This window comes from Narcine bancroftii, chromosome 6, assembly GCF_036971445.1.
Source record: "Narcine bancroftii isolate sNarBan1 chromosome 6, sNarBan1.hap1, whole genome shotgun sequence".
Classification (NCBI taxonomy): domain Eukaryota; kingdom Metazoa; phylum Chordata; class Chondrichthyes; order Torpediniformes; family Narcinidae; genus Narcine; species Narcine bancroftii.
Window position 1 is genome coordinate 52,784,720 of NC_091474.1, and position 23,269 is coordinate 52,807,988.

Here is a 23,269-nt window from a genome sequence, read left to right on the forward strand (position 1 = left end):
GAGGCTTAAACAGGGGCATTTAAGTGTCTCTCAGGCACCTGGATGAAAGAAAAATTATGAGGTGGGGTTTCATTTTTTTGGTTGTTCTGGGTCAAGAGCGTTGTGGGAGATATCCCCATCTTCATTCCAATACATTGATTCATTTTTTGCCATGTCTGAAGTACATGCTTTCGTGTAGGGTTATCTGTTTTCTTTGAAATTAATTTAGTGCCCTATTTATATCTAAACTCTCCTGCTATCTTTTCACCCACTACATGTAATCCAATTTGTGCCCAGGAAGAGTGGGGGGTATTGGGGAGAGACTGAAACGATAAATCTCACCTGGGTCACCCAGTAATTTTTTTTAAATCCCCCCAGTTTGTAATCCCAAGTCAACATTTCTATGGAGATTCTAGCTACTTTACCGTTCCACAGGAATTTTCTAATACATCCACTGAGCCTCTTAAGCCCTGAGGCAACAGAATGAATAACAACTGAAATACATATTGTAGTCTTGGCATTACCTTCATTTTAACAGTTAACTCTGCCTACCAACGATTTGGGCAGGGTTATCCATCTAACCAGGTCCTTCCTCCTCAATCTTCCAGAGCAAAGGGAAATAATTAAATTTGTACAAATTGTGTAAATCCTTTTCCACTTTAATCCCCAGATATTTAATGCCTGTGGCCATTGGAATTGACTTCCCTGTTGGTATTGTCTATAATCCCCCTTCGTCAGAGGCATGTTCAGATTTACCCTATACGCAGAAACCTTTCTATAATCTTCCAGCGTGGTCCTCAGCCTGACTAACTAGATCCCCCCCCCCCCCCCCCCCGGTCTGTCAAATACACTAATACATCATCAGCGAGTAGATTTTGTGTTCCACCTGGCCCGCCTTGTATGCCTTTACATCTGGATCCCACTGAATGGCTTCCGCCAGCAGCTCAATCGCCAGTGCGAACAACACTGGGGACAATGGACGGCCCTGCCTACTCACTGGAGATATCTGCCTGTTTGTAATAACTTTCGCTTGGGGTTTATAATAGTTTCCTGACCCAATTAATAAATGTTTATCCCAGTCCAAATTTTTCCAGCACTTTGAACAGAAAGCCCCACTCCAGTCTGTCAAAAGACCTTCTCCACATCCAGTGATGGCCACTAATGTATCCACCCTTGACTGTGCCAGGTATTTTTTTTAAACTTTATTTATTCGTTCAAAAAAACCAAATAGTACATAACATATACAACAATTAACCCTACACATGAACGTTATTTTTTATATATATAGAGAGGAAAAAAAAGAAACCCCCCCCCCCTTCAGCCAACTCTCCTAAGGAGAGCCATAAAGAAAAAATATATATTTTAAAAAATTAAGCATACATATCAAGATCTAATCAATTTAAATTGAAAGGTAAATATTCTGAATATATAAACCACTTATTAATAAAAAAACTAATTATCACACAAAATGTATGTAATTTTTTCCATTATTAAACAATATTTCATCATTATGCCATCTATTAATATCAATCATATTTGTATCTTTCCACATACTAGCAATACATTTTTTCGCTACAGATAAAGCTAAATATACAAAAGCAAGTTGAAACTTATCTAATCCCAAACCTTTCAAAGGTTGCAAACTACCCAATAAAAACACTGTCAGTTCTAAAAGTATTTTAATCTTATACAGGTATTCTAAAAACAATTGAATTTACTTCCAAAAAGATTGTATATGTATACATAACCAAGCAGCATGAAAAAAAGTTCCAACAGAATTACCACATCTAAAACACAAATCTGATTCATGAAAACCATACTTTTTAAGTTTTTCAGGTGTTAAGTATAATTGATGTAAAAAATTATAGTTAATCATTGCATAACGTGCATTTATCAACCTAGTTACACTATCATAACAGATATCTAACCAATCATCCTCGGAATAAATAAAACCAGTATCCGCTTCCCATTTACTTTTAGATCTATCCCAACACTTTTTATCCATATCATCCTGTAATATTTGATACATAGATGAAATATAATCCTTCTCTGGTACCTTAATAAGAAAATTCTCAAATTTAGTCATTTCAGGTAAAATCATATCTCTACCAAACGTACGTTTTGCCAAAGATCGAATTTGGTAATAGAGAAACAAAGAATTCTTATCAATACCAAAACTGTCCCTCATCTGATTAAAAGATAAAAATTTACCCTCTTTAAAACAATCTCCCAAATTTTTCACACCTTTAAATCTCCAATGCAATAAACTTCGATTATGTATTGAAAAAGAAATAAGTTGATTATTATACAACGGTGTCAAAGCTGATAATTCACCCCTAGAGCCTATCATTTTTTTTTCTTAATCCATAGCTTCATTAAATGTTTTAGTATAGGCACATTACATTGCTGTAACAAATTTATATTTCATCTACACAAAAATTGATGTATTTCAAATTCAGAAATATTTGCCATTTCAATTTTGGCCCAACTAGGAGGCCGTTCCAAATCCATCAATAAACTAATAAATTTAAGTTGGACTGCTTCATAATAATTTTGAAAATGTGGTAAACGTAATCCCCCTAACTCATATTTCCAAGTTAATTTATTCAAAGCTACTCTCGAAAATTTACCTCTCCATAAAAACTCCCTAACCATTTTATTCAAATCTCGAAAAATAAATATTATCAAGTAAATACGGAATAGATTGAAACAAATATTGTATACATGGAAAAATATTCATCTTAATTGTATTTATCCTACCCAATAAATTAATAGGTAAATCTTTCCATTTAATCAAATCAGTTTTAATTTTTTTTATTAACGGAACATAATTTAATTTATATAAAGATTGATAATTAACATTCAAAATTATATCCAGATATTTAATTCGATCAGTCCATTTCAAATTAATAATATTCTTATAAACTGAATAATCTCCTTCACTTACTGGTAATATTTCACTTTTTTCCCCAATTAACTTTATATCCAGAAAGACATCCATATTGTATTAAACACTCCTTCAAGTGCAAAAGTGACTGAGCTGGGTTTGTTAAATACACCAATACATCATCAGCAAATAAATTAATTTTATACTCCTCATCTAAAACTTTCATACCTTGTATCTGTGTATTTTGTCTTATCAGCTGTGCTAAAGTTTCAATCATTAACGCAAACAAAGCTGGTGATAAAGGACAACCTTGATGAGTTGATCGAGTCAATTTAAAAGGTTCCGAAATCAAGGCATTCGTCAATACTCTAGCTACCAGTTTACTATATAGAGCCTTAATCCAACCAATAAAAAAGGGACCAAACTTAAATTTCTCCAGGACTTTAAACAAAAAATTCCACTCAACTCTATCAAATGCTTTTTCTGCATCTAAAGATATCACCATCAGGTGATCTGAAGATTGTCGAAATCTATTAATCAAACTAATCACGTGCAGAATGTTATCTAAACCTGTTTATAAAACCTGTTTATAAACTTCTTTATAAAACCTGTTTGATCCATATGAATCAACTTAGGTAAAAATTTAGCCAATCTATTCGCCAATATTTTAGCTATTTTATAATCTACATTTAACAACAAAATTGGTCTATATGAAGGTACTTTCAAAGGATCTCTATCTTTCTTTGGAATTACTGTAATTAAAGCACGAGAACAAGACTCAGGTAATTCATAATGTTCTTCAACTTGATGTAATACATCCCCAAACACTAGAGAAATCATCATAAAAAATTTTATAAAATTTAACCGAAAATCCATCATCACCAGGCAATTTACTGTTCAACATTTCCATCATAGCCATTTTAATTTCCGAATCAGAAAATGGTTCCTCTAATTCCTGTATATCTGCATCCTTTAATATCGGTAAATTCAACTGTGATAGAAAAAGATCAATCGATCCAATTTCTTGTTTTTCTTCAGATGTATATAACTTTTTTATAAAATGAACAAAATTAATCAATCTCACGAGGTTTATAAGTAATAAGAGAATTCCGTCTAACAGCATTAATAGTCCTCAAAATCTGTTCTTTCTTTAATTGCCATGCCAATACCTTGTGTGCTTTCTCTCCCCATTCATAATACCGTTGTTTAGTCCTAGACTGTGCCAGGTATTAAGCAATCTAGTGAGGTTGTTCGCTGATTGTCTCCTTTCTACAAATACTACTTGATCTGGATTTGTTAATTTTGGCAAATATACTGCCATCTTATTGGCCAATGCTTTTGCTACGATTTTATAGTCTGCATTCAATGCAGATGGGCCTATAAAAGGAGGGATTCAATGGGTCTGTCTCTTTTTGGGTATCACTAATAATTGCTATTAAGGAAGACTCCGGGTAGGTATGCATCTCAGCCATCTGATCCACCACCTTCATAAGGAGGGGGATTAAGAAATCTTTGAACCTGTTGTAAAATTCCATGGGGAAACCATCCTCCCCTGGTGATTTGTTAGCCTGCAATGAGTCTAAGGTCTTTTCAATCTCTCTAGAGAAGGGGGCATTCATCCCCTCTCAATCCTCCTGATCCAAATTACTGTGGTAGTTCCAAAGTAAGCAAGAAATCACTCCTCCATATCAGAGGGCAAACACCCCAAACCCCCCCCCCCCCCCAGACTTTGATTTAAACAGCTCTTTATGTTTCATTTATTTCGTTTGGTTTATGTGAAATCTTGCCTTCCCCCGTCTGAATCACATTGATTGTTCTTGAGGCCTCTTCCGCCCTTACCTGCCAGGACAAGACTTTGTGGGGCCCCCTCCCCAGCTCAAAATACTGCTGTTTAGATCTTAAGATCAACTTCTTGGTCTTGTATGTTTGCAGTGTATTATATTTGAGCTTTTTATTCATTAAATTCCTATATTTTTCATCTTTGATAGTCTTTTTCCAATTGAGCTATTTCCTGTTCCAATTGTTGATCTTCATAATGTGCCTCTCTTTAATACTTTTGGAATATTCAATTATTTGTCCCCTTAAATAAGCCTTCAGTGTGTCCCATATTAGGAAATTATCATCAGTATAGGGACAGTTCATCTCACAGAACAATTCTGAGCTCTAACAAAGCTACAAAATTCTGGTTTTCCCAAGAGCAACAGGTTGCTGATCTGGCATTATGATGGACAGAGTCAAGGGCAATTGAGCCATGTACTCGGTCCCCACTATCCTACTCTCCAACTGGGATGATGCCAAAAAGAAATCAATTCTGGTGTAGGAATTATGTTGTCTCGAGTAAAAGGAATAATCTCTCGGATTCAGCCTTCTCCAGACATCTATTAAATTCAGCTCCCACCTTCTCACTTACGGCCCTCCACACTCCATGGTCACCTGACAATGTTCCAATGATGTTCCTGACAGCGCTCCTGCCTCCATGCTCATGGCCTTCTCTGGACACCCCTTGCACTCCTGTTTCTGCATAATGACCTCACTCACCCCACTGAGTAAGTTTCTGACTTTTGGGACCATCTGGGGCTCCACTCCCGCTGCCATTGCTGCCGATGTCTGCGTGGGCCCGAAGTCTACCTCCCTTCCAACATGAGGTGATCCTCTCCCACTTCCTCTTCCATCTTGATTCATTGCTTTATTCTTTCTTCCCATCCCTCTTGATGTTTCTTTATTATTTCTTCAATGTTTTCTTTTTCCTTTACGTTTTTTTGAAGGGGTTCTCCTTTTTTCTGTCTTCTGAGGAACTCTGCTCTCCACCTTCAGCCTCTCCAACACCATCGTGAATCCCTTTTCAAAGCTGATGAAGTATTTTTTTAATTTCTACACTCAGTCCACGTGGGACAAGAGTCGAATGTTTTCACACTGCAAGTGTTCCCGCAAGGAAGAGTTGTCTCTGGCTCATCAGTTACTGCCTCTGTCATGGGGCCTGCGGCATAATAATGTTTCCAGTGTTTTCCCTCTAATCTGGAGGAGTGATTCAACCACAGTTGGGATAACAGGGCAAGACTCTGCCAGGTTAGCAGGACAGGTTTGATGTGTCATGAACAGTGAACCACTAAAGAATCCAGCAGCGTTTATGATGCTGGTGCCAGTACACTTCCTGACATTAGTTACAAAGAAGGGGTTGGAAGCTCAAGGATGCAGGGGAAGGGGCAACAACCATAAGACATCTCACCTACATTGGAAGTAAAACACGAAGGTCTGCAGACACCATGATCATAATTAAAAACACAAAACTGGAGAAACTGAGCAGGTCAAGCCCAAAACGTCGGTTATATATCATTTGACCTGCTCAGTTTCTCCAGTATTGTGTTTTCACCTACAATGGAAATGAGTAATAGCATTCTCCTGCCCCCCCCCCCCCCCCCCAACCCTTTTGTCACTTCTCCAGTAGGAATCTCCCCTCGGTTAGTCATTTTGTTTTTGGATGTTTCTGTGGTGATGCCCTGCTGCTTTACTGCAGACCTGTGGTGGGCTCCTACCCGTCCATAACAGCACAAGAATCTGCCAGTCTCTGGCATCCTGGATATTCCTGCAGCAAAGGGTTGTCCAAATCTCCTCTGTGAGCTGAATCTGGTGGATTAGTACGCACACAAACGCAGCGGTAGTTCTTCGATCCAGTCTTGTATAATTTTCGTGGGACTCCAATCCAATTTCTTTTTATTCCTCCACTGGAGTGAGAAATGTTGTATTTATTCACTTTGCTTAAGGTTACATGCAACTTCTTCGTAACTTGCCCAAACTGGCCAAAATGTCCCACCTATCTTCTCTAAAACTTCTCCAGCTGGACAACATCTTTCCTGCAGCACGGTGACCAAAACGGAATACAATCCTCGAAATGGGGCCTCACCAACGTCTGATGCATCTGCAAGTGACCCTCCCAACTGCTACACTCAGTTCTCTGATGATGGTCTTTTTGCCCCCGTGACACCACTTTCAAGGTACTATAGACCTGTCCCTCTGTAACCCTCTACTCTACACCACTCTATATCCCTCTCCCACTCTATATCCCTCTGCTCTACACCACTCTATATCCCTCTCCCACTCTATATCCCTCTGCTCTACACCATTCTATATCCCTCTCCCACTCTATATCCCTCTGCTCTACACTCTATATCCCTCTCCCACTCTATATCCCTCTGCTCTACACTCTATATCCCTCTCCCACTCTATATCCCTCTGCTCTACACCACTCTATATCCCTCTGTTCTACACCACTCCCCAGCTCTCCACTATTTGCTGCACAGTTTCTACTCACGTTAGACCTCACAAATTTCTCTGCACGTTTCCAGCCCCACTCAGGACACTTTAGAGAACATTTTAATGCAAGGTTCCTTGAAAAGGATTGGTTGCAACTGTGTAAGAGATTACCAGATCCATCTCTCTACCTGGCTCCTAGCCAACTTCCCATCTAACGAATGATGAAGGAGCATACCATCTGTTGGGACCTGTTTGTAAGAGGCTACAGCCTTGTGATTGTTATCAAGTTGCCCAATAGAACATTTACATTGAGAGCAGCAGTTGCTGCTGCATCATGTTGCGCTCCAGGTGGAAACTCACCTCTGCAGCCTGGATGGAGTTTGCATGTTTTCCCTGTGCCCACCCCACCTTCACAGTGACACTGATTTCTTCCCATGTCCAATGCAGTGATGAGGATAGGTACCAAAAGGAGAGCTGAGGGCCCTGTGAGAGAACAGGTTCCTTAGGAAAAAATGGGGAATGGGACTGATGTGCCAGGAGGTTGAATGGATCAGATAGGCTGAATGGCCTCCTGTGTCATAGTCATGGAGGGAAATTGGGCAGGTTATGTCCTGATCTCTAATCTTGGACTATGCAACAGGATCTGACTGGCACCAAAACATTTGGTCATCGGATTCAGTGCCTGAATGGGGTCCCAGGTCTCAAACTTCTGATAGATAATACGTTAACAAAAGGGACAAAGTCTGACCTGTGCGTTGAGCACCAAACTCTTCCGCCTTTGTTGGAGGTCCATTCGGAATTGCAGGGAGGAAATACTTGGTTCTCTACTTCGGACTCTGCCTTCAGCTTCCTCCCTTGCTCAATTACCAGCTCTGCATCAATGAGAGCTTGTGTCGGTTCACCCTCCTGGTTGTAAAAGGTTCCAGCTAGTTTGCCTTGAAGTGGTGGGTGGGGGGGGTGGTGGGTGGGGGGGGTGGTGGGAGAAAGAAGAAATCACTGCATGATGATGAAAATCTTAACTTGGCAAAACAAAAATGACTCTTCACTTCCCCCAGTTTAACATAAAAATAAAGTGAGCAGAATTGTCTCAGGCCAGTGGGAAACATTTTGATCGTGTGGATGTGAGGTAACCAGGTGAGTAATCCAGAGTTTAACGCTATCATAGCAGGTCTGGAATTTAAATTCATTTGATTACGTGGAGACGTGAGTCTTTGTAATAAGAACATAAAGTGCTGCTTTGTTCACAGCTCAAATGGTTCATGCGGGGGCCACCGGGAGAGGAACCTGCTTGACTCCACCACCCTATTTGGATTACACTTAAACTATCTGGAAAACCAGTCAGTTAGGGATGGGCAATAAATGTGGGCCATACTCATGATGCCAGGATCCTGGAAAATCACTACTTAAAAAAGCACCAATGACAACATGGTTCATTTAATTTTCAATTAGATAATTGAAAATGCTCGACCCTATCTGTTTTTCTCCCACTGATTCCAAAAACATCCAAACTCTAGCTATCCCTTCGTGATCTTGTGTACCTCGAGTCATCTCTCATTCTTTGTCACTCCAAAAAGAAATGCCTTAGTGCTGTTAAACTCAAATTAGACATTTAAATCACTCTGATTTACACTGGATGCTTCAGCCTTAACAATGATGGTTCTTGGAGCACATCTGCAGCGGGGCTCTGAATTAGGCGTGCTTGCTGCGAGATTTAAGGGCACAGAGTGCCATTGATTATCCATGTCTTGTGCACATGAGCTAAGGGGGCTGTTCCAGGCTAGCAACATCGTACAGCTCTGGCAGGAAGGCTGCGATGGTGCCTGGTCAGAGCAGGAAGTCAGCTTTGCATAGTGTACATGTGGCAGCCAGAGGACAGAATGTGTGACGGGATGTAACGTGCAGCCCTGGGTCACTCCTGTACAACAACTTACTGGGGATTAGCAAGAGGAGAATTCATTGAAACCTACTAAATATTAAAAGAGCTGGATAAAGTAGACATGGAGACGCTTTCAGTCGTGGGAGAGCCTGGGACCAGAGGACACAGCTTCAGAATAAAAAGTTGTTTCATAGACCAGAGATGAGGAGGAATTTCTTTAGCCAGAGGGGGGGTGAATAACATAACAATTACAGCACGGAAACAGGCCATTAGGCCCTTCTAGTCCGCACCGAACCAAACACCCCTTTCTAGTCCCACCTCCCTGCACAATGCCCATAACCCTCCATCTTCTTCTCATCCATATACCTGTCCAACCTTTTCTTAAATAATACAATTGACTCCGCCGCCACTATTTCTCCCGGAAGATGATTCCACACAGCTACCACTCTCTGAGTAAAGAAGTTCCCCCTCATGTTACCTCTAAACCTCTGCCCCTTAATTCTTAACTCATGTCCTCTTGTTTTAATCTTTCCTCCTCTTAACGGAAATAGTCTATCCACATCCATTCTGTCTATCCCTTTCATAATCTTAAATATTTCTATCAAATCCCCTCTCAACCTTCTACGCTCCAAAGAATAAAGACCCAATCTGTCCAATCTCTCCCCATACTCCAGATGCTTAAACCCAGGCAACATTCTGGTAAACCTTCTCTGCACTCTCTCCACTCTGTTTATATCCTTCCTATAATTAGGCGACCAGAACTGCACACAGAACTCCAAATTAGGCCGCACCAACGTCTTATACAATCTCAACATCACCTCCCAACTCCTATATTCCATGCAATGATTGATAAAGGCCAGCATACTAAAAGCCTTCTTCACCACCCTATTCACGTGAGTTTCTACCTTCAGGGAACGATGTACCGTTACTCCTAAATCTTTCTGCTCTTCTGTATTCCTCAATGCTCTCCCATTTACCACGTATGTCCTATTCTGATTCTTCTTACCAAAATGAAGCACCTCACACTTATCAGCATTAAATTCCATCTGCCATTTTTCAGCCCACTTTTCTAAGCAGCCCAAATCCCTCTGCAATCCTTGAAAACCTTCTTCATTATCCACTATTCCACCTATCTTAGTATCGTCTGCATATTTACTAATCCAATTCACCACCCCATCATCTAGATCATTAATGTATATAACGAACAACAATGGGCCCAATACAGATCCTTGAGGCACACCACTGGTCACCGGCCTCCAACCTGACAGACAATTATCCACTACCACTCTCTGGCCTCTCCCTTTCAGCCAATGTTCAATCCATTTGACTATCTTAAAATTTATACCTAAAGACTGCACCTTCCTAACTAACCTTCCATGTGGTACCTTATCGAAGGCCTTACTGAAGTCCATATAGACAACATCCACTGCGCTACCCTCATCCACATTCCTAGTCACCTCTTCAAAAAATTCAATCAGATTGGTCAAACATGACCTTCCTCCCACAAATCCATGTTGAGTGCTCCTGATCAGACCCTGTCTATCCAGATGTTTATAAGTACTATCTCTAAGAATTTTCTCCATTAATTTACCTACCACAGACGTCAAACTTACAGGCCGATAGTTGCCAGGCTTCCTCCTTGAACCCTTTTTAAATAACGGAACCACATGCGCAATGCGCCAATCCTCCGGCACTATCCCCATATCTAATGACATTTGGAAAATTACCGCCAGAGCCTCTGCTATTTCCTCCTTCACTTCTCTCAATGTCCTGGGGAAGATCCCGTCTGGTCCCGGAGACTTATCCACCTTTATATTCTTCAAAAGCCTTAAAACTACACCTTTTGTAATCTCTATATTCCCCATATTTACCCAATTTGCTTTTTTTATCCCACATCTCCCAATATCCTTCTCCTTAGTGAATACCGAAGAAATTTATTGCTGCAGACGGTTGTGGAGGCCGTGTCATTGGGTAGATTTAAAGCAGATGAGGGGTGTCAAAGGTTGGCAGGAGAATGGGGTTGGGAGGGAAAATGCATGACACAAATGGCAGAGCAGGCATGATGGGCCGAATGTCATAATTCTGCTCCGACATGTCAGGAACACAGGTCTTTTGCTCAGTGATCACCCAGGATGTTTGATTTCTCCACCACAAAGTAGTCACAGCAGGAGCAACAATAATTGTAAAGCAAGTTTAGAGGACAACTGCTTCACCTTGGGCAGTGATGGAAGGAGGAAAGAGGTAGGAGTGGCAATTTCTGACGTTGTCCATGAGGAAAGGGCACTGGGTCTCAATGACTCACAGTATCCCAGAGGGGATGCAGGAAGGGGAGAGGAGAGGAGGAGGATTGGTACTGTTTGGGGATTTATTGAATTTCACGAACTTGCTGCATGGTTACAGGCCAGTGTTTGCTTATGAGAGCACTAACGAGCCACACCCATTAAGGTGGCCTTGTCTTTGATCCCTGACCTGTGCTCAGTGAGCTGAGTGGAAGGCAAGAACTGATTCCCTGCCGGGACGAGATGAAGTGACATTACCTGGCATTCTCAGATTGAGGCGGGGCATTTTACAGTCACCATCCGAAGACTTCTGCACAACATTCCACTCAATGCACCTACCTCGATAGATGTACTCTCTCTTGTAGAATGTAAGCCAGTTGTGAAGAGAGAGCATTTCAGCAGGGGAGAGTCCAGATACGTCATCTACCAGTCCACTCTCGGTGAAATCGCCACTCACAAATGCCTGACTGGCATCTCGACCTGTCAATACCAACCAAACAAATTTTAGTCAAGAAATGTCCGTCTTGTCCATTCACTCAAGGCAACAAAAAGGCCATGGCCCACTGAGGCTGTTCTGGCACTCTTATCTTTTCTTTATCTTATCATTTATCATAATTTCTTTAGAGGCCTGCGACTTAATTTTCCCTCGATAACATTGTCTCTTACCGACACTAAGGGGATAACTCGCAGTGAATCGACTGATGTGGCTTTCAGGAAGTGGGGAGGAAAGCACGGAATCTATGGGAAACCCATGCAGTTATAGGGAGTGGAGGAAGAAGCAGATTGGAGCAAGAGAGGTCAGGTGACCTGAGGAGCAGGAACAGTTGGAATTTAAAAACTGGGGTGAGGGGGGAGGCAGCAGCAAGAAGCTGATTGGAGGAAGAAGCCGAGTATTCCTATAACGGTGAGGGACGGCAGAGCGGTCATCGAGGGAGTGGTCATCATCGATTTTGGCTCAACAGGCTTCGGTGAGAATAGGTAAGGGGCCAAGAATAGTTTAAGTCAGAAAGGGCCAACCTTTTCAAGGTCAGGGCAGGTTTTACATATATATTTTGTTCCTCTTTGTGGCGCGATCAATGACCACTCGCGGATATGAAGCAAAAGTCAAAGGCTTTTTTGATCAGCCTCTCCATGCTGCTGGCTCACGTCCAAGGCAGATATGAGGAAGGAGACTAGGGCTCTCGGTCTTTATTAGGGGAACTTATGGGGAGGGATTACAGGTTCAGCAGGTGGGCCAGCCTGCCCAGCCCAGTGAGGACATGCCCCCAGGACCGTGTTCCACACACTCTAGTCATAAACAGTGGAAATGGCAGCCAGGGCAGGGACATGGTACTCTTGCAGAATGTGGGTCGTCAGGAAAGCCAGCAGTATTCCTAGAATACTGAAAGGGGTGTTTGGTTCGATGCAGACTAGAAGGGCCTAATGGCCTGTTTCCGTGCTGTAATTGTTATATAAGTGCTTATATATAAGTACAACTTCATCTGTGAGAAGTGGATCCAGCTGCAGCTCCTGACAAGCCGAGTTTAGGGACAGGAGCTGGAGTTGGATGAACTCCAGATCATTTGGGAGGCAGAGGAGGTGATAAACAGAAATCACAGCAACACTATCACACCAAGGAGGCAGGAGGGTAGATGGGTGACAGGAAAAGGAAAGGGAACAGGCAGGCAGTGCAGGGCATTATCTAAGGTCATCAGGGAAGCAAAGCGTGCACCATGCCCAGTGAATTCACAGACACTTCCTAGACAGTAAGGAGATGTGACACATGTGGAAGGGCCTCCAAGATATCACCAACCACAAGACTACACCATCTGCCTGTGCTGGCGATCCCTCCCTTCTAGACACATTGAACAACTTCCACATGCGTTTTGAGATTAAAAATGACGTGGTGGTGAAGAAGACCACCTCCCCTCCAAATGACCTATGACCGAAGTGAAAAGAGAGCCAAGCAAGGTCAACTCACAGAAAGCTGTTGGACTGAACAGGATTGGCAGCTCAATGTTCCGGGCTCCTGTTGCTTTAGACGCGATAAAACAGGCGGCTGAAAGGACGAGTGGCATTGCTCGTCAGTGAAAATATTACAGCTGTGCTCAGCCAGGACAGAGCAGAGGGCTTGGCTACTGAGCCTATATGGGTGGAGCTGAGGAACAGGAAAGGTATGACCACACTCGGGGTTGTATTATAGACCGAGCAATAGTTAACGAGAATTGGAGGAGCAAATCTGTAGACAGCTGCAGGAAACATAAGGTTGAGATAATAAGTGATTTTAACTTTCCACATATTTACTGGACTCCCATACTGTAAAAGGGCTTGGAGTTTATCAAATGTGTTCAGGAAAGTTTCCTAAATCAATATATAGAAGTGCAGGTGCTCAGCCGTATATTCAGGATCGGCCACCTGCCACTGTTCAGAATCATTTTGGTTTTGGTTCCTTTAAACAAATGCCTCACTCTTAGCCCCTGCCATCCATCACCTTCCCCACACCCCAGGGCTAGTGCCAGACTGAGCATGAGTGGGGGTGGGGGGTGATGAGCGGTGGTTACACAGCGCCATACAGGAGGCTTTCGATCAACACGTCATGTGGAGGTTGGAGGCGACAGGGTGGCCCAGGAGCTCAGCCAAAAAGGGAGGCTAGTGTAGAAAAGTAAGGGCTCTGGCAGAAATATTTAAAATGTCCTTCGCTACGGGTGAGGTGCTGGAAGATTGGAGGGTAGCTCACGTTATTCCGTTGTTTAAAAAAGGCTCCAAAAATAACCCTGAAAGTTATAGGCAGGTGAGCCTGACACCAGTAGTGTGTTCTGAGAGATCAGATATACAATTATTTGGATAACCAGGGATAATCAGCATGGCTTTGTGCGTAGCAGGTCATGTTTAACTAATCTATAGAGTTTTTCGAGGTGGTTACCAGGAAACGTGATGAAGGAAAGGCTGTGGACTTTGACAAGGTCCCACATGGAAGGTATTCATGGTGAAGTAGTGAACTGAATTTGACAATGGCTGGACAGGAAAAGCCAGAGAGTAGTGGTGGATGATTTGCTTCTCGGACTGGAGGCCTTTCACTAGTGATGCACCTCAGGAAACAGTGCTGGGACCATTGTTGTTTGTTGTCTATATCAATGATCTGGACGATAATGTGGTAAATTGGATTAGTAAGTTTTCAGTTGACACTAAGATTGGCAGCATTGTGGACAGCGAAGAAGGTTTTCAAAGCTTGCAGAGGGATCTGGACAGGGTTGAAAAATGGTAGATGGAATTTAATGCAGACAAGTGTGAGGTGTTGCATTTTGGAAGGACAAACCAAGAAAGGACATACATGGTAAATGGTAGGACTCTGAGGAGTGCGGTAGGTCAGAGGGATCTGGGAACACAAATACATAATTCCCTAAAAGAGGCATCACAGGTGGAAAGGGTTGTAAATAGAACTTTTGGCATATTGCCCTTCATAAATCAAAGTATTGAGTATAGGAGTTGGGATGTTACAGTAAAGTTGTAAAAGACATTGGTGAGGCCAAATTTGGAAAATTGTGTGCAGTTTTGGTTACCTAACTACAGGAAAGATATCAATAAGATAGAAAGAGTTCAGAGATGATTTACTAGGATGTCGCCTGGACTTCAGAAATGGAGTTACAGGAAAGGTTAAACAGGTTAGGACTTTATTCCCTGAAGAGTAGAAGAATGAGGGAGATTTGATAGAGGTATTCAAAATTATGAGGGGGATAAATGTAGGTAGGTTCTTTCCACTGAGGGTAGGTGAGATACAAACCAGAGAATATGGGTTAAGAGTGAAAAGAGAAAAGGTTAGAGGGAACATGAGGGGGAATTTGGAATGAGCTGTCAGCAAAGGTGGTGAATGTGGACTAAATTTTAACAATTAAGAGGATTTTGGACAGATACATGGATGGGAAAAGTATGGAGGGCTATGGTACAGGTCAATCAGATTAGGCAAAAAAAAATGGTTCGGCACAGACCAGAAGGGACAAAAAGGCCTGTTACTTGCTGGTTCCAAGATGTGCAAACTCCATACAAACAGCACCCAAGGTCTGGATTGAAGTCTGAGTCACGAAAATTCTTGGTTTTCATCACTGCCTTTCCTTTTGAAACCAATTACTCAGAGTAATTATAAATGGTGCTTCTATTTTTAAACCTTTGTCCCATAGCAGGTAGGAAGTCACAGCCCCTGGCTGGACAATATGTAGGAAATGCAACCCAGATCGGCAAAATTGGTTAAATTGCAGTATAACTAAAACTCTGGAAGTCACAGCAGTAATTTCTAACAGAAACACCGGACACTGAAACAACCTGTCCCGAAACACGAGCCGCTTTCACACCGCAGTGGAGCGGAGATCCTCCTTTGTCCTGGAGAAATTCCTGGGAATTCAGGACCTCCTGGGCCTTTCACACCACGTTCCAAATTCCTGGGAATTTGTCCCCAACCGATGATGTTATGCAAGTTCACACCCCGCTCGTTGGTCACTCGCCCGTCCCTCACTCCGTCTCTCTCTCTCTCTCTCCTCCCCGGCCGCCTGTCACCCACACCCCCCCCCCCCCCCCCGAAATCCCTGATCCCCTCCCATGCTTCGGCACGTCGCGATGGCCGCTCAATGTCGGATGAATGGCTGACTTGGCTTCCTATAAAATGCCCGGGCCGACCTTTTCACACCACAGGTTTACGGGAAAATTTCCAGGGAATCTCCATCCCACCAGCAGGAGATTTGTTATTTCCAGAACTAACCATTATCCATATAATCCATTCAACTCATCACCTTGATAACCGGGTAGGCGGGGGGGGGGGGGGGGGGTGGAGTGACGGGTCTCCTCATCCCCATTCAGAGAGGCGGGGGCGCGGAGGAGGAAGAGGAGGGGGTGAATGATGGGGGAGAAGGGGAGAGGGTGAGGGGAGGTGGAAGGTGGGTGTAGGGGTGAAGGTGTGTGTAGGGAGGGGGAGGGGAGTCTGTGTGAGCACTCCAGCCCCGCCCCGCGTTCCCCAAACCCCCGAGCTCCGCTACCTGTGAAAAGGGGGAGGGGATGTGTGTGAGCGTTAGAATCCAGCCCCGAACCACCGCTACCTGCTAGGCGGTGATAGGCGCCCCCCGGCCCGTAGTGTCGGCCACCTGCCGCCACGTCGAAGACCAAGCCCAGGACGGCAAGGTAGAGGCCGGGGCTGCCGTCCCCGCCGCGGTAGCGGCTCAGCTCGTCCCTGCTGAAGACTCGGGGCTGCGGGTCCCGGTCGCGGCTCAGCAGCCGCCACACGCCGGAGGGCAGCAGCAGGGCGGCGGCGCCGAGCGCGAACCAAGCCGGGTGCTGCAGCATCGCTTCCGGTCCGGGACCCGATGGGCAGAGCGGCCCCCCCTGACCGGAACCGGGGTTGGTCCTGGGGCGACGCGTCCGTCTCCCAGAGCCCCGGCGCGAGGAGCGGCCGGCAGCGTCTCGTCTCCCGGGCTCCCAGCGAGGGTTCACCGCGCAGTGCGCACAGGCATCCACTGTCGGTGGGCTGGCTCCACCCTCACCCAACCCAGTATAAAGCCTGGCGTTTCCCACCTGGCCTCCCACTCACCTGGCCAGTGCCCACCGCTGGGACCTGGGTGGCGAGGCCACAGTGTGGGGACAGGGTCAGGATGTGCCCACTATGGAGCCCAGGCATGTAACCCTGAGGTTCTCTGCCCTGTGGACTAGGCAACGTTTCTAATTGTCGGTAACAAAAGTACTCGTAGAAATGGAAACAAACTGTAAATACAGACAATTCACTGATCAATAAAATGCACAAGTGAGAGTTCTTCAATGAGTCTCTGATTGAGTTTGTTATTGAGGAGTCTGATGGTGGAGGAGTAGCACTTGTTCCTGAACCTGGTGGCCCCTCGACCTCTTTCACATACGTAGAGCATATGTTATTTATATATTTATATAGCTACATTTATATACAATTTATAGACCAGTGGTTCTCAACCATTTTCTTTCCACTCACATCCCACTTTTAGTAATCCCTATGCCACAGGTGCTCTGTGGGATGTGGGTGGAAATAAAACGATTGAGAACCACTGTATACATACACACACATTTATGGTAGGGTCACGGCCATCAAGCAAACGTGCTGTGAAGCACAGAAAGGGCATCCCTTGTATCGAGGCTTGGTCTGGCCAATCAGGGCAACAGAACTCCCCCCAGCCGTTTTGGACCTCTCCATACCGCTGGATCTGGGAGGGGATGTCGAGAGGGTGGGTCTGGACCTGTGCAACCTCCCCCCCCCCACCTAAAATCCATTCATGCACATACTGTTCTTTTTTGAGGAGTGGGGTATCCTTATATTTAACCCCACAAACTGACTGAAAGGAACCATTATTATCCTATGTGATGGATAGCCGTATATTTACATATATAAACCAATAATATATGTGTGTGTGTGTGTGTGTGTAAATCAGAATTTATTGTCGTGAACAAGTCATGAAATTCAGTGTTTTGTGGCAGCATCACAGTGGAAACATTCAGGTTTGAACCATCTTACAACATTACTATTAAAAATAATAGTTTACGAAAGTAAGGCAATGTCTTTGGTTCATTGATCATTCAGAAATCTGATGGCAATGGGGAAGAAGCTGTCTTTAGGCTCCTGTACCTTTTCCCCGATGGTAACAGAGTGGAGAGGGCATGGCCCTGGGTGGTGGGGTCTTTGAGGATAGTGGCTGCTTTTTTAGGACAATGTCTCTGTCCTCCATGGAGTGAAGTCTGGTGCCTGTGATGTCGCAGGCGGAGTTAACAACCCTCTGGCGGGAGCTCTGAGGAGAGGGAGTACCTTTGGTGCTGATAGCTGTGCCTCACTAAGGTGGGGATGGTAGGCATCACTGGACCTCACTCATCTCCTTAATCTCTCATTTGTTGGCTCCTCATGCCACACCTTGGAAACCGCTTCAACTAGTGGGCGAAAACAAGTGGGGGGGTTGTCATTACTGCACCACTAGGTGATCATCCCAACTGCGGAGCAGGCGGAAGGGGAGACGTCTCCCAACGGCTGCAAAGGTGGATGAGGATGCCCAATGATGAGTAGGGAGGCTTGCGAGCACGCCGCAAGGACTGCCGTGGGCCCACAACATTCAGGGCCGGGGGGGGGGGAGTCACGTGATGGAGTAGTGGCCGGTCAGGGAATTCCAGCCCTCTCCCGAAAAGTTTAAAAAAAACACACAAAGCACAAAGGTACAAGATTAAAATTTATAATAAAGTAAAAAAAAAGGTGAGAAGAAAATGGCAGTGAAGAGAGAAAAGTCGAAAACAACGGGAAGAAAAGAGGAAGAAAGAATGTCGGAAGAAGAAGGTGAAGGCCTTACCTGTCCGAAGAGGCCCGCCGCGGAGAGAGAAGCCCGCTCCCTCAGGTCAGTGGAAGTCCCGGGCTCGGGACTACAAAAATGGCTCACAGAGCCGAGTAAAAGTGCGCGATGCGCATGAAAAAAAACACACTGACGGGAGGGGGGAACAGCTGCAGAGTCGATCTCCACAGCTGAGAGAGACACCTGCAGCACAGCAGCAGGTGACACAGACAATAACGACAACAAGAAAGAAGAGGGTAAAAAGAAAACAAGGAAACAACAGATGGTCAATCCAGAGGAAGAAGAAGAAGAAGAAGAGAAAGAAGTGGAAGAAGAAGGGAAAGGCAAGTCAATGGATGTATCTTTTTTTAAAGAATATATGGAATCAGTGAAAGAATGGCAATTACAAGAATTTAACGAGATAAAAAGAAGAATTAAGAATGCAGAAGAAAAAATGAATAAAATGGAAATGGCCATGTCAGAGATAGGAAAAAGAGTGGAAAATATGGAAGAACGAGAAACAATTGTAGAAATGGAAGTAGATGAATTAAAAGAGAAATTAGAAGAATCTAATAAAAAAGTTAAAGAGGCACATGAGCTGTTAGCTCAGAAGATAGATATAATAGAAAACTATAATAGAAGAAATAATATAAAGATAGTGGGCCTTAAGGAAGATGAAGAAGGCAAGAATATGAGAGAATTTATAAAAGATTGGATCGCCAGGGTCCTAGGAAGACCAGAATTACAGGAAGAAATGGAAATAGAGAGGGCACATAGAACTTTAGCCCAGAAACCACAACCGCAGCAAAAACCAAGATCCATTTTAGTAAAATTCTTAAGATATACAACAAGAGAAAATATATTGGAGAAAGCAATGAAGAAAGTAAGAGAAGACAAAAAGCCACTGGAATATAAAGGTCAAAAAAAATTTTTCTATCCAGACATAAGTTTTGAACTCCTGAAGAAGAGGAAGGAGTTCAATACAGCAAAAACGATCTTATGGAAAAAAGGATATAAATTTATGTTAAAGTACCCAGCGGTACTTAAAATAGTTATTCCAGGGCAACAAAACAGACTATTCTCGGATTCAGAGGAAGCAAAGAAATTTGCAGAACAACCACAAAACAAGCAGAGAGATGAAGACATGTAATGAGAGTAAAAATGACCACGAACTATATGTATGTGTGTAAAGGGGTATATGTGTGTGTATATATATATATATATATATTTATATATATATATATATATATATATATAGTGTGTATACATGAATGTATCCATATTTAGAGGAAAATATATAGAGTATAGACAAGAATTAATAAGGGAGGGAAAGGGAATAGAGGGAATAAGGAGGGAATTAAAAGAGTGACCTTTGTTACATATGAAAATTGAAATCTTTTCTGGGGGGGCTGGGTGGGGAGGAGTTACGGTCACTATAAAATCAGTTGACGTTTGCGAGTGAATTCGCAAATCCAAATGGAGAGGGGAGATGTGGTTACCCGACAAGGGATAAAGGGCAACTCAGGAGGGGGAGGGGAGAATGGGGTTAAAGAAGTTATAAATAGGAGAATAAGGAAAATGTTTGATGTTTTAGAAATGTTGTCTTATAAAGTGTTCAAAACAAGAAAGCAGAAATGGATAAGAAGGAAAGGTGATGATGGAGAAACGGAAAGGGAAGATAAACAAAGTATGAAATGGCTACGCTGAACTATATGACTTTAAATATTAACGGAATACATAACCAAATTAAAAGGAAGAAACTGTTAAATTTACTGAAAAAAAAAAATTGATATAGCATTTGTGCAAGAAACATATTTAACTGAATTGGAGCACAAGAAATTAAAGAGAGATTGGGTAGGACACGTAACAGCAGCGTCGTATAATTCAAAAGCAAGAGGAGTAGCTATATTAATTAGTAAAAATGTGCCAATTAAAATAGAAGAGAAAATAATAGATCCATCAGGGAGATATGTAATGATAAAATATCAGATATATTCGGAGTTTTGGAATCTACTCAATGTATATTCACCTAACGAAGAAGATCAAAAGTTTATGCAAGATATTTTTTTGAAGATAGCAGATACGCAAGGGAACATATTAATAGGAGGGGATTTCAACCTGAATTTGGATTCAAATATGGACAAAACTGGGAAAAAAATTAACAGAAAGAACAAAGTAACCAAATTTATAATTAAATCGATGGAAGAAATGCAACTTTTGGATATATGGAGGAAGCAACACCCAAATGAAAAGGAATATTCATATTACTCGTGTAGACATAAAACATATTCAAGAATAGACCTATTTTTGTTATCAGCTCATATGCAAGATAGAGTAAGAAAAACAGAATATAAAGCTAGAATATTATCAGACCATTCACTGTTGATATTGACAATAGAGTTAGAGGACATCCCTCCAAGAATGTATAGATGGAGATTAAACTCCATGCTACTTAAAAGGCAGGATTTTAGAGAATTCATTGAAAGACAAATTAAAATGTACTTTGAAATAAATACGGAATCAGTGAAAGATAAGTTTATACTATGGGATGCAATGAAAGTGTTCATTAGAGGGCAAATAATAAGTTATGTAACCAAGATGAAGAAGGACTATAATCAGGAAACAGAGCAGTTGGAAAGGGAAATAGTAAATATAGAAAAAGAATTAGCAATGAAGGAAGATACAACTAAAAGAAGAGAATTGGCAGATAAAAAAATAAAATACAAACATATAAGGTGGAGAAGAACATAATGAAGACAAAACAGAAATATTATGAATTAGGGGAAAAAACGCACAAAATTCTAGCATGGCAGCTTAAGACAGAACAAGCTAAGAAAATGGTATTGGCACCAAGGAAAAAAGACAAACAAATCACATATAATCCAACGGAGATCAAGGAAAACTTTAGAGAATTCTATGAACAATTATACCAAACTGAAAACGAAGGGAAAGAAGACAAAATAGATGAATTTTTAACTAAAATTGAACTACCAAAATTACAAATAGAGGAACAAAATAAATTAACAGAACCATTTGAAATAATAGAAATGAAATACAAGAGATAATAAAAAAATTACCAAATAATAAAACACCAGGAGAGGATGGATTCCCAATAGAATTCTATAAAACATTTAAAGATTTATTAATTCCTCCCCTCCTGGAAGTAATCAACCAGATTGATAAAACACAAAGCTTACCAGATTCATGTAAAACAGCAATAATTACAGTAATACTAAAGCAAGGGAAAGATCCACTCGCACCAGCGTCATATAGACCAATATCATTACTTAACACAGATTATAAGATAATAGCTAAACTATTAGCAAACAGATTAGCAGAGTATGTACCTAAAATGGTAAATCTAGACCAAACTGTATTTATTAAAAAAAGACGCACAACAGACAATATTTGTAAATTTATTAACTTAATTCATGCAGTAGAAGGGAGTAAAGCGCCAACAGTAGCAGTTGCTTTAGACGCAGAGAAGGTCTTTGACAGAGTAGAATGGAATTATTTATTCAAAGTATTGCAAAAATTCAGTTTACCAGAGAAGTATATTAATTGGATTAAAGTATTATATAAGGGGCCATTGGCGAAAGTGACAGTAAATGGATATATATCAAAACAATTTAACTTAAGCAGGTCAACACGGCAGGGATGCCCACTATCACCCTTATTGTTCGCGTTAGCTATAGAACCACTAGCAGAATTGATAAGAACAGAAAATAATATAAAAGGGATAAAAATAAAAGACAAGGAATATAAAATCAGTTTATTTGTGGATGATGTTATAGTATACTTAACAGAACCAGAACTATCAATAAAAGAATTATATAAGAAATTGAAGGAATATGGAGAAGTGTCGGGTTACAAGGTTAACGTAAATAAAAGTGAAGCAATGCCAATGAATAATGCAGATTTCTCAAAATTTAAGAAGGAATCACCATTCAGATGGCAAATGCAAGCAATAAGATACCTAGGTATACAAATAAATAAAAATCTCGGCCATCTATATAAACTCAATTATTATCCACTAATGAAAAAATTACAGGACGATTTAGAGCATTGGAAAGATTTACCATTAACACTAATAGGAAGGATAAACTGTATTAAAATGAACATTTTCCCAAGGATATTATACCTATTTCAGGCATTGCCAATACACTTGACTGAGAAATTCTTCAAGGAGTTAAAGAAAATAATAAGGAAATTTTTATGGAAAGGGTGGAAACCGAGGATAGCACTAGATAAATTAACAGAATGGTATAAACAAGGAGGCTTACAACTGCCAAACTTAAAAAATTATTATAGAGCCGCACAATTAAGATACCTATCAGATTTTTATCAAACAAGGGAAAAGCCAGATTGGACTAGATTAGAATTAGATAAAATAGGGGAAAAGATACCTGAACACATATTATATAAATGGGATGAAAAATTGGTACAACGTAGGAGTTCTCCAGTATTACATCATCTACTCAATATTTGGAAAAAGATACATGTAGAAAGGAATAAAACAAATTACCAATTCTTTGGCTTGGCTTCGCGGACGAAGATTTATGGAGGGGGTAAAAAGTCCACGTCAGCTGCAGGCTCGTTTGTGGCTGACAAGTCCGATGCGGGACAGGCAGACACGGTTGCAGCGGCTGCAGGGGAAAATTGGTTGGTTGGGGTTGGGTGTTGGGTTTTTCCTCCTTTACCTTTT

At 41.9% G+C, this 23,269-nt stretch overlaps 1 protein-coding gene across 1 annotated transcript; it reads right to left on the reverse strand.

Moving 5' to 3' along the window:
• Positions 1–6,264: 6,264 nt before the first annotated feature.
• On the reverse strand, positions 6,265–17,151 carry cyb5d2 (cytochrome b5 domain containing 2). Its single transcript, XM_069888053.1, has 6 exons — positions 17,114–17,151; positions 16,824–17,013; positions 16,276–16,771; positions 11,612–11,752; positions 7,866–8,052; positions 6,265–6,588 (listed from the first exon to the last, which is right to left on the reverse strand). The coding sequence occupies exons 1-6, from the start codon at positions 17,149–17,151 to the stop codon at positions 6,396–6,398; spliced, it is 1,245 nt and encodes a 414-aa protein (XP_069744154.1). The 3' UTR covers positions 6,265–6,395.
• Between the last annotated feature and the right edge of the window lie 6,118 nt (positions 17,152–23,269).

Excerpts from the sequence above, each read along its gene's own strand:
- cyb5d2 (XM_069888053.1), bottom strand. The coding sequence starts at position 17,151 with ATGCTCTACGTATGTGAAAGAGGTCGAGGGGCCACCAG. Across the intron at positions 17,014-17,113 it reads AGAGGTCGAGGGGCCACCAG|TGAATTGTCTGTATTTACAG; the intron begins GTTCAGGAACAA and ends TTTATTGATCAG. Across the intron at positions 11,753-16,275 it reads TCCCCTCCCCCTTTTCACAG|GTCGAGATGCCAGTCAGGCA; the intron begins GTAGCGGAGCTC and ends TGGTATTGACAG.